This window comes from Cebidichthys violaceus, unplaced genomic scaffold, assembly GCF_023349555.1.
Source record: "Cebidichthys violaceus isolate CVI_PGR_0920_01 unplaced genomic scaffold, fCebVio1.0.p SCAF_19, whole genome shotgun sequence".
Taxonomy (NCBI): Eukaryota; Metazoa; Chordata; class Actinopteri; order Perciformes; family Stichaeidae; genus Cebidichthys; species Cebidichthys violaceus.
In genome coordinates this window covers 3,239,829-3,251,701 of record NW_027176361.1, presented here as the reverse complement: position 1 = coordinate 3,251,701, position 11,873 = coordinate 3,239,829, and the positions used below count along the sequence as shown (strand labels likewise).

At 45.1% G+C, this 11,873-nt stretch overlaps 1 protein-coding gene across 7 annotated transcripts in view; it reads right to left on the bottom strand.

Annotated features, from left to right (window-relative positions):
• Window positions 1-2,126: 2,126 nt before the first annotated feature.
• The window catches only part of htr2cl1 (5-hydroxytryptamine (serotonin) receptor 2C, G protein-coupled-like 1), a 96,069-nt gene continuing 86,322 nt past the window's right edge, over window positions 2,127-11,873 (bottom strand). For all 7 annotated transcript variants that reach the window (XM_068713243.1, XM_068713248.1, XM_068713249.1 and 4 more), the window contains 4 exons: window positions 8,789-8,952; window positions 8,534-8,687; window positions 7,143-7,378; window positions 2,127-5,962 (listed from right to left, as the gene is read on the bottom strand). In XM_068713243.1, the coding sequence (XP_068569344.1) occupies window positions 5,390-5,962; window positions 7,143-7,378; window positions 8,534-8,687; window positions 8,789-8,952 (1,127 nt within the window). In that variant the 3' untranslated portion in view covers window positions 2,127-5,389. The remainder of the gene's footprint in view (window positions 5,963-7,142; window positions 7,379-8,533; window positions 8,688-8,788; window positions 8,953-11,873) is intronic.

Genomic DNA, 11,873 nt, shown 5'->3' with positions numbered 1-11,873 from the left:
GGAAGATCTGGGTCCGTCCACGGTGGACCGGTCTCTGCTGGAAGATCTGGGTCCGTCCACGGTGGACCTGTCTCTGCTGGAGGATCTGGGTCTGTCCACGGTGGACCGGTCTCTGCTGGAGTCTGAGCTGAAGGAGCTTCTGGTGAACCTGCATGAGTTCATCTCGTTTGTTGTTTATTATAGTAATAATAAAGGTTTATAGCAAGAAAATCATACAAATATCTGTTTTTACTGTACAAAGAAGACAGTTGTCCACACGTTAGAATAATATTTTAATAAATAAATAGCAGCATCACACAGAAAAATAAAATACATTGTGTGGATGACGGCATAATCATTGTATGAACTCAGAATGTGTCGTAGACAAACGTTCACAATTAAAATGGTATAAAAAAACCAAAACAAACAAAAACAACAACAAAAAAAAACCAGCCACTGCAGAACATGAGAGGGTTCAACACACAGAGAGAACCGGGTCATACGGGAGAAGAACCGGCCCGTAGACGAGCAGCGGGGGGGCGTTCAAGAGTTCAAACGTTTGACCTCTTGAACGACCTGCAAGCTCAGGCTGACCTCAGAGCCGAGTAGTGACAGAGTGTGCTGTGTGTTGAGGACAATTGGAAACTGTCAGATTGACATTGCTATAAATAATTGCCGAATCACAAAGTTTTGTGCAATTTTTGTTGCAATTACCTGCTACTATTCTGTCGTGTTATATGTATTTAAATGAAATAGTTTGACATTTTCTGGATTATTCACTGTCTTGCTGGGAGGTCGACACCCCCCTCGTGTCTCAGCAGTGAATACGTGAGCGGGTGGCTAGCTTAGCTTAGCATAAAGACTGCAAACGGAGGGAGTCGGTTAGCCTGTGTCTCATTAAACACAGTGTAAAAAAGTGACAAGTTGTGCTTTTATTGGATGTTGATTTTAGTCAATGCTGCCGGCCAAGAAATAGTTCCAGCATTAAAAAAAACAAAAAAACACGACTTGTCAGTTTTTGTGCGAACTAAACAAATAACATATAACCTGTTTTAACGTATAAAGTTTTAGTTTAACTTCGCAAGCAGCCAGGCGAGCCGCTCCCCCTGTATCCGGTGTTGATGCTAAGCTAGGCTAACTGTCGGCTGGCTCCAGATTCATTAAACACAAATAAGATAATCCTCTTTTTTAACTATGTGCGCCAAAACAAAACAAAAAAAATGGATTTATTCAGCTCTGCCTTTAACTAACCGCTCCTCTTCTACCCGTTTTATTACTCCCTTTGTTTTATTGCTTGGTTTTCATCATGCATTTGCATGTTTCCTTCTGTTTTTATTCACTATCTCCTTCCTTCACTTTGCCCCCCCCCCCCTATGAAAGGTGCTACATAAATAAAGTGTATTATTGTTATCGTTATTCCCTTTAAGCTCGTGCATGAAAACATCTCCCTCATAGAGTTAGAACACTTTCAAACACACTGTAGTCATTTTATGAAGGGGAATAAAAGCCCAAAATCAGAGCTCCTCAAACGCATTATTAATACGAGACTCTGTCAGTAAACGGCTCCGACTATTTCTACACACACCAGAACCCCGGATCGAATCACTACCTGAAATCCCTCCAGACTCTGTTCTCAGAGTGATTTCTTTCCACCTTTTCTGGGACCGCGACCCCCCTCCCCCCCCCTCCGATTCAATCCATCGTGCCAGACACGATCGATTAAAAAACAAACCTCTCAGAAATGTGACCGAATCAATCTGAGATAGCAATTTGAGAGCTGGGCCTGGTACACACACGGGGGGGGGGGGGGGGGGGGGACGACATAGTTATCACAAATAAATGAAATGAAACGTGAGTGAGGCAGAGAGAGGACCTTTTTTTTTTTTTGAACATCGCTTCAAACATGCACGGTTGTGTTTGCAGGCCAGGCTGACGGTAGCTCGCGCTGACCTCGCGGAGAGGAGCGCGGCGCGACGGACCGTGTTGTTAGTCTGTAGCACACGAAGGGCGGGGAAGTTACACGGAGACGCACGGAACCAGAACGACGCTTCATTCTAATCGTATGCAAAACAACAAATAAAACCCCTCCGGCTCTGGGTTCAGTCGGTCCACTGCAGGCTTTGATCTTTGCTCTTTGACCATGAAGAGGGGGATTATGGGTAAAAAAAAACAAAAAAAGGAGGGGTGGGTTTACATTCAGGTGTTTGTAATTTTGGCTGACCTATGGCTGAAGGGAGTTTTACCAAAGAGAAATATTGATCACTGGGGGAAGTGACATCTACTTTAAGGTGATAGCTAGGCTGGAAGGAGAACTTAACGGTGTCAATCAGAACCTTTTTGCATTTAAAGGGGCACTCCAGGTATTAAGTATTACACTTCCATAAGATAAAGGGACTAAAATGAGACGGATCAAACAAAGATTGGTGAAAATTGAAGCAGCTGAGGCCGAGATATCCTGACTTTGAGTCTCAATCTCCGAAACACTACAATTCCCATAATGCACCTCAACCGTCCGCCTCCTAAATGCTCACATCTATCAAACCTCAGATCTCCAGCTTTAAAAAAAGGCTTTCTGTTAAAAAAAAAACACGCTGATATAACCCAGATGACATCACACCCTTAGAAATAATGGTTCCAAACAGGTTCTACCTGAAGGGGCTGTGGTTCCACCCAGAACCATTTGATTTAAAGAAAGGTTTCTATTCAAGGGTTCTTTGTCAGATTGTGGGTTCCATTAAGAACCATTTTTCATCCAAAGAACCCTTTTTCTAAGACAGCATGGGTGTTAAAATGGAACGGCCATACTGCCCCCACCCCAAAAAAAAACTGATTGAGAACCATGATCGTTGTGGGTTACGTTGCACTACAACAGCCCAGGCCATTAAGGGTTCTAGATGAAACCCTTGGAATATGAAAGGGTTCTCTTTAGAACCCCCTAGGTGGGTTCGAGATGAAACCCTTGGATTAAAAAAGGGGTCTCGGTTGGGTTCTAGATGGAACCCTTAGAATATAGAAAGGGTTCACAGTAGAACCCCAATGGTTGGGTTCTAGATGAACCCCTTAGAATGTAGAAAGGGTTCACAGTAGAACCCCAATAGTTGGGTTGTAGATGAAACCCTTAGAATATAGAAAGGGTTCACAGTAGAACCCCAATGGTTGGGTTCTAGATGAACCCCTTAAAATACAGAAAGGGTTCACAGTAGAATCCCAATGGTTGGGTTCTAGATGAACCCCTTAGAATACAGAAAGGGTTCACAGTAGAACCCCAATGGTTGGGTTCTAGATGAACCCCTTAGAATATAGAAAGGGTTCACAGTAGAACCCCAATGGTTGGGTTGTAGATGAAACCCTTGGCATAAAAAAGGGGTCTCGGTAGAACTCTGTGTGGGTTCTTGTTGGCACCCTTAGAAGGTTTTGTCTGGAACCATTACACCATAAAGGGGAACTCTTTATGTTGAGTTCTCAGTAGAATCCTTCTGAAAGCTTTTCTGGTGGAACCTTTACAAAAGGTTTTACCAGGAACGCCTATGAGGTACAAGCTGAAGAACCCTATATGGTTCTAGTGAAGGACATCAACGGGGCTATTCTTCTTTAGAACTTTGGCGGAGTGCCCCTTTAAGTGATCTCTTTAAAACGCTGCTTTTCTCAATGGACTTCCTTTACAACACAACCATTTAGCTCTACTGAACTAAGCCTACAATCACCATACGCATACGAGCTACAGGTGTATATCTCCTATATAACCTCTTGTTGCTAAGAAATCTAAATTTGCCACCTTTTTAGAAAAAAATCCACACAATATTGAGTAATTTTTCCACGGCGGTGCATTCGCAGATGTCTTCAGCTGATGGAGATGCAGAGTGGAGGAATCACGTCGATACGATGTGGACGGAGGGAGACGTTTGAGGACCCGTCTCCGTAGAGTCAGAGGTCCGTCTCTTATCGACTTCCTGTCCGTTTTTCGCGCGACGGATTAAATCGAAAGCTATTCGAGTCACGCTCGGGGTGAAGATCGGAGAACTTGTGACCGTCAAAAACTTGGAATTCTTGGAGATTTTGTCCATCTTTTAATCCTAAAAAAAGCCCCATCATACATCATCACAGCATACGTATAACACCGGGGCTCTGATGGAGCTTATTTAACTCTCAAACGGCCCAGATGATGTGAGTACTCCGATTACATATGTATGTTGGCTCGACGCGTACAACAACGCTCAATGTGTATCGTTAGGTATCGGGGAAACGTAAAGGTGAGTGTGATTTGATCACAGCTGAGGAAGATCTTGGAATATGTATTATTGTTTGACTGAATCGATGAGAGCGATGGCGGTGATCTGAGGTCATGAACTCTTTATATTTTGTTCTTTTCATAGAATGACATCTGAGGAAGCTTTGTGCACCTTTAAATTAAAACTTTTTTTTTTTTAGATCGTTGTATTTTCTTCATTATTGTCAGTAAAAACCTCTAGAAGTTGGGACTGTTTGATTCTTTACAAAGGGGGGGAGGGGGGTTGTATTGGTCATCAGAAGCAAGAGCCTGACAGCTGGGTTGGACCGAAAGGCCTGCGCCATGTTTCTTTTTTCTTTTTTTTTCTTTTTTTTTTAGCTCTTTTTAGCCCCTCGTTCAAAAGGGAGGTGACGACCACCAGATGGCACTGTGAGTCCACCGGAGACCGGCGTACATTCCTCCACGTTGGTCCTCGAAGACAAACTTCAACTGCAGCCTTGAGAAAAGTTTCCTTCCCACACTTATGTCAGCTGAACAGTTTGATTATACATGCTGGAGAGGTTCATTCACATACATATACATATATATATATATATACATATATATATATATATATATGTATATATATATATATACTCTATGACTGTTGCTGTTAAGCTTGACCCGGCACAAAAATAGATTTGGTTTTAGTTTTTGGTTTGGTGCGGAGAGAATCCGCGTGAAACCCGGAGCTCGGACTGGATTTGGACTCTTTTGCGGAAAAAAAGGCTCGAAGTCGCAGTCGAGGGTCCGCTTGACTTCATGCCAAAGAAGTCTCAAGTCCTGCTTTTGTCTTAGTCTCAAGCTGGTACCGTCGTCCCCACATTTTAACGGATGCTTTCACCCGAAAAACCAACATTCCGACGGCGAATAGAAAACAGAACACGTCTGAAGTGTTGGCCTTCGTTCCAAATCGTTTTCACCTTAGAGGTTGGACTTCTACTCTGATTTCTCTGCACACTTCAGTTTGGGGGATAAGGCTGCTGGACCCACACGAGTCCTTTCACAATAAAAGTACCCAGCTTCCAGAATCCAAGCTCGTCGATTAAAAAAAATAATGTTGCTCGGCCCTGCGTCTGCAGGCTACAAACAAAAGAAGGGGAACCGTCAAACAACAACAACGACAAAAAGAAAAGCCCGCGATCACACGCTGCTGGTGTGTTCTCTGGAGGCGGGGCTGTAGCTGATGAGCGACAGCTCCTGCTCCGCCTCCGTCTCCAGCTCCGTCTCCGAGAGCACGCCGACGTTGCGGCAATCGGAGAGGCTCTGCGACACTATTCCGATTTGCGTCTCGTCGTCCGTCACGTCATCCGGGTCCACCGCCAGCCTCCCGTTGTCCCCCCTCCCGCCGTTGCGACAGTTGCTGTTGCGGTCCACGCCCGCCTTCCCGTGGCCGCCCGGCAGGAGAGGGGTCACGGCGTGCGACGAGCACGACGGCGGCACCAGGAGGGTTTTGCAACTCTGTCCGGCGGCGTTGGCGCCGACTTTGTAGCGGCACCTGATGTAGCTGGAGAAGGCCCTCCTGTAGGTCTTGTTGAAGAGCGTGTAGACCAGAGGGTTGACCCCCGAGGAGATGTAGCCCACCCACACGAACACGTTGAGGAGGTCGTTGAGCAGCGACTCGTTGCAGGAGCCCCGGCACAGGACGAAGGTGACGTTGGTGATGAAGAAGGGGCACCACATGATGAGGAAGAGGAAGAAGACGATTCCCAGGACCTGAGGAGAGGAAAGAAGAATTAAAAAGACACAAACGTCTCTGATCAAAGTCCATGCTTCGTACATCCATAGATGCTCTTTTTAATATCATGGCTGCCACTTCTGCTGGGATTTTAAGGTGTTGCTTCAGGTATGAGTGTTGCTTTGGTCTTCATCCAGCGTGAATTTGAATTTTTGGCGAAAGCCACCGCCGAGCGCTCTGTGACTCAGGCAACGCTTCAAGCCTGTTCTTTTTTTATTTATTTTTTTTATTAAACGTTTGCTCAAAGTGTCTGGCTGGATTTGATAACGTGAGCTCGTCTAACCATTTCAGAGGAGACGTGTGAAACCCTCAGTGAGGAAAACCACCGGAAGGACGAGTCTCACTTTAACACATTCAGTGATAAACAACGCTGCACACGGACCTCTCAATATTGGTCCTTCAGTATTAACATTAGGACATAGAAGATCACAGGATATCTACACCACACCCACCAGTGATGTCACAGTGTACCGACCGCACCCTGGAGTGCACTTCTACATCACTGCAGCACGGTAGAGAAGTTAAACCTGGTTCTTATATCCTTTTTGTTCGTCTAAACATGGACGGGTTATGAGACAACGGGCCCCTGGACACAGACAATCAGAAGGCCCCTCCACCTCTACTTTTTTATGTCTCTTTGAGGTCTTTTTGTGTCTCTTTGAGGTCTTTTTATGTCTCTTTGAGGTCTTTTTGTGTCTCTTTGAGGTCTTTTTATGTCTCTTTGTAGTCATTTTATGTCTCTTTGAGGTCTTTTTATGTCTCTCTGTAGTCATCTTATGTCTCTGAGGTATTTTTGTGTCCCTTTGAGGTCTTTTTATGTCTCTTTGTAGTCATTGTATGTCTCTTTGAGGTCTTTTTGTGTCCCTTTGAGGTCTTTTTATGTCTCTTTGAGGTCTTTTTAATGTCTCTTTGTAGTCATCTTATGTCTCTTTGAGGTCTTTTTGTGTCTCTTTGAGGTCTTTTTATGTCTCTTTGTAGTCATTTTATGTCTCTTTGAGGTTTTTTTATGTCTCTTTGAGGTCTTTTTATGTCTCTTTGTAGTGTATCAATGTCTATTTGAGGTCTTTTATGTCTCTTTGTAGTGTATCTAGGTCTATTTGTAGTCATTTTGTGTCCCTTTGTAGTTGTTTTATGTCTAAAACAGTAGTTGTTTCTCACCTTGGAGGCCCGCCGCTCGTTCTTTATGGCCTGCATCATGCCCCTTCGCCCGTGGCAACCCGACGAGTCGCTCCGCCCCTGCCCCGCGGCCGGCGAGCTGAGCTGGGACACAACCTCCGTGCTGGGGATGATGCTTAGGCTGTCCGGCGTGGAGGTGCTGCGCAGGATGCTGGACTCCGCTCCCTTCAGACAGCTCAAGGTGTTTCGTCTGCTCTGAGGAGGCGGAGGCTTCAGCTCTGTGGGAGACGCAAGATCGGGTCAAGAAGCTACATCAGTGAAAGCATGTCCGATTTTTGTGTTAACAAGGCTGCTGGCATTCTGGTGGGAGGAGGACGTAAGAAAAGGTTAAACACGAGGAGGATTGTTCATTCATTGGGATGCCGGAGGATAAGGTGGAGCGTGAGAAGCTCAGGCTCGGCTCGGGAATCGGGAACCAGCCGTCTGCTCGGCACCACGACCATAATATCACAGGAATCAATGGCATTCCCACTCAATCCAACGTAGCAGGACGCTCAGAGCGGCAGCCATTTTCACGTGTAATGTTGCCACCGTGGCTAACTTTCCATTGGAACTAAACGCACTCACCGAAGTGTGTGGAGTAGTAACGTTAGCGTAGAGCATAAAAGAGTGAAATGTATAAACTTAAACTCTTGTAACAGCAAAAGAATAACACCGCTATCACCAAATTGGTGTCAACTTTGGTTGGAATAAGCTAACTAGCTTGCTAACTAGCAAACGGATGGCTAGTTAGCGGTGATTAGCTGATTCCACCATGCTTTAATGCTACACTGGTTACTGAAAATCAGCCAAAACGGCAAGCCGGTGGCCAGCGGCAGTGCTCTGCCTCCGTCCCCTTCGCTCCGTAGAAGGACAAGCTAACGTTAGCCTACCTAGCTTACTAGCTTACTAGCCAGCCATCCGTCTCTGGAGCTGACGAACACTAACCGGTGTTTGTCACCATGACACGTATCTAACTAACAATCGCCATATTTGGTCAAATGACCACGGAAAACGGTTCAATGTCTGTTCTACTCCTGTTCTACTCGTGTGCATCGTGCAGAGATGGTGAATTAGCTGATCGGGTGTATTCACAGGGCATGCTGTCGGCGCTGGGCTTTCATTATTAATATGAATGAACATGAAAATATGCAGCAACTGCAAAAGTTTACTCAACCGTCCAATAACACAAACAGCAAATCTGCTTCTAAGTGGTTTCATTTGGGGATTTTTGAGGCTTGTGGGGAGATTAAAATCTCCAGTAAGGAGAAATACCGACATAGGGCACATCAGAGTTATAAAAACTACAATTAACTTATTAATTAATTATGTTAATAAAACATATTCCTGATGATTAGGACTGTGAATAGTTTCCTGCTCTTTTTCCCCCCTACCTTGTGAGTCTGAAGGAGCAAGTGTGGTGATCTGAGGAATGTGGAAGGTGCTGGTTGGAATCTGCAATGTATTCGTCATTGCTGGTGTGTGCAAAGGCTGCTGGGAGGAACTCTTTGCCTCGCACAGGAAGACGGTGGCCTGCCTCTGGAGCACCTGGAGAGGGGGCGAAGGACAATGAAGAAAAGACGAGGCAGAGGGTTGTGAAAGTAAGGACAGATTGTGTTTTTTGCAGGGACACGGAGAGACACGACTACCTGTATGGTGAGGCCGTACGTCACCACCATGATGACCAGCGGGATGAAGAAGGCCACGAACGAGCCAATCAGCATGAAGCGCTCCTCGTTGAGGACGCAGCTGCCGTTGACGAAGACCTTGTCTTCGTTGTGGAGGCCGATCACGGGGATAGGCATCGACACGCCTAGAGAGAGAGCAAGTGGGTTGAAGGGAATAAATGTCGTTCATTTCTAATATTTTGTTGAGAACTTGTCTTTTGATTCTTTCAAACAGACTGATGCAAACACATCAATGTATTTGTACCAGGTAATATCCTTTAAAAACAACAACAATAATATAGTAATGGGGCAATAACATGAAGTTAATCATAGAGTAAACAAGGTAGAACAAACAAGTAAAAACAGGGTGCAATATACAAAAAAATATATTTTTGCGCCATTTTTTGCGCCATTTTTTGCGCCATTTTCCGACCGAGTTGCAGCGAGGTACTCAGCAGTGTGTGTGTGTGTGTGTGTATTGGTGGTTCTGTTAGCTGTTAGCCAAACAGACCGCACTTTCCGTTAGCCGTTAGCAGAACACACGGCAAAACATTGTTGTCCCGCTCACTTTGGGCGCAGAGTAGCACTCGGCTGTGTTGTCAATACGATTAGTAAGGGACGAGTCAGCAGGCAGTCAATGGTAGAATTACAAAAAAAGATGTTTTGGGAAAGTGTGAGTCATTGCAACCACGAGAGGTCCTTGAGCATGCATTCGTAACTGGGCACTATAAAAATATTATGCAGTCTGCTGCAGCGGAATGCGCGAATATAGCCGCGGACAGACGCAGAGGTTCACACTCACTCACGCACGCATGATCCTCCAGGTAGAGAAAATACACAAAAGAATAGCTGATAATAAAGCGGTTATATTATCCTTCCATCCCCATTCCAAACACCCCGTCTTTTGTTTTTAAAGTAATAAGAAAACTTTGAAAACCATTTTTTCATCTGCGAACGGACTGAAGACATCGTGAACCATGAAGTTAATAACCATGAGCATGAGGGAGGAAAAGCCACCTCTTTCTAATAACTCTAGGATTAAATTCCCCGGAACAAAGAGGGTCATTTTATGAGCAACCCCAAACACATCTGACAAACTATTCATTATCCACCTAATTTGTGAAAAATGGGCCCATGCATGCGCCCTGTGAGGACTTAATAAAATAAAATAATCATCGGTGGAATAACAGGAAATGAGAGTTGTTATGAATCAGAAGTGTTAAACTCTCTCAGTGGGTAATGGATGTCGATGGTGCTTTCACAGTTGCCGTTAGAGGACGGTGACCGAGGTGAGAGCCGGCCTTTTTTCGGGGCCGAGCTGATTTTCTGGACTAATGCGCCGCTTCTGGTCTCTAAAGAGCTTTTCTGAAGTGTGTGCAGGCCTGCGACGGCCGTCCACACGAGTGCTCTTTCACGCAGACGAGCCTCTCGTTCGCTGCCGTCATTCATTTCAGTCCGAGGTACATCATCGCTCTCCTGCACAGCTGGGGACCGGGCCGACATAAAAAAACCCCGCCATTTTGGGAATCGGTGGCAGCTCCCTCTAATGAGATCGTTGAGAAATCGACCACACAGACGTCGCCCGGGACGAAGAGTCAGCGAGCGTTTTAGATGTGAGGACGTCTAAATGACATCTGATGTGCAAATCGTCCTAATGAGACTGTCCAGTGGTCCTCTTCCTTCTTTGTTTCCTTCTTCCTTTACTCCTTTCCTTCTTGTTTTCTTCCTTCTCTTCTTGTTTCCTTCCATTCTTTGTGCCCTTCCCTCCCTCATTGTTTCCTTCTTCCCTATTTGTTTACTCCATGTCCCTCTTGTTTCCTTTCTTGTTTCATTCCCTCCTATCTTGCTTCATTCCCTCCTATCTTGTTTCCTTCACTCCCTCCTTGTTTCCATGCGACACTACTCTGGCACTCCTTGTTGCCTTGTTTCCTTCCCTATCTCATGGTTTCCTTCTTCCCCTCTTTTTTAATTCCCTCCACCTTTGTTTCCTTCCGTCCTTCCTTCTTTTCTTTTGTCACGCCTTGTTTCCTTTTATCCCTCCGTTCTTCCTTACTTCCATCCTCGCTTCCTTCCTTCCCTCCCTCACTGCTTCCTTCTTCCCTCTTTGTTTACTTAAGTTATTTTTTGGGGGGATTTTGTGTGAAAAAAGTACTCTATCTCTAAATCAGCAGTACAACATGATACAATGACATAAAATGAGTGTATACAATTATTTAAATTGCTCTTTTTGAAGCTACAAGATGTTCACCAGCAGGGCCTAGAGCTCAGAGGCTATATCATGTGTTATAACGTACAGAATGTCACATAACTTCCTTCTTACGTAAGCTATGGACCTACAGGTCCCGATGGATTGAGACCGCCTCTACGTCACGCTCTTCTGTTACACCAGAGAGATATCGAGCTTCTTCTGTTGGATGTTTTGCTGCTAATCCTTCGGCATCGATCGGCGTGAGCTTCACTCAGACCTCAATCACAGCAGCGAGTAGCGGTGTAGAACCTTTGGAAGGGGTCAAGGGAAACGGCAACGGGGGGGAGGGGGAACCGGGGGATTTCTGTTAATTCAAAAGCAGCCAGGTTGTAAAGAGGGAGAAGAAAGGATGTGAAGCTCTTCCTGGTTTCTGGAGCTGTCAATCAAACCTCGATCCGTCAGCGGGATTTGGAAGTTTTACAACAAAAACAACTTTGGAGTAAACCTACTTTACTTTGTTGTTTTTGGTTTAACCCAAAGTGTCTTTTGTCCTCGCTTCCCTGCACACATTTCTGCACCGATAACACCGAGACGCATTCCTGTATACGCGTATTAAACGTGGTCAACAGAGTAAATGGGATCTGGAGGAGAGAAAGTTGTTTGTAAATATTTGTTTAAAGCTGCGGGGAAATTTAGAATTTAGCCGTTGCATACAAATAATTACAGGGGAGGGAAGGTCAGAAAAGGGGGGATGGGTGTGCATTTTTTCTTTTGGCGGAAGGGAGGGTAGTTAGACATTGTTTGGTTTTTTTCTTAAAGGGCCAGTGTGCAGCATTTAGGGGGATCTATTGGCAGAAATGGAATATTAATGAGTAGGTT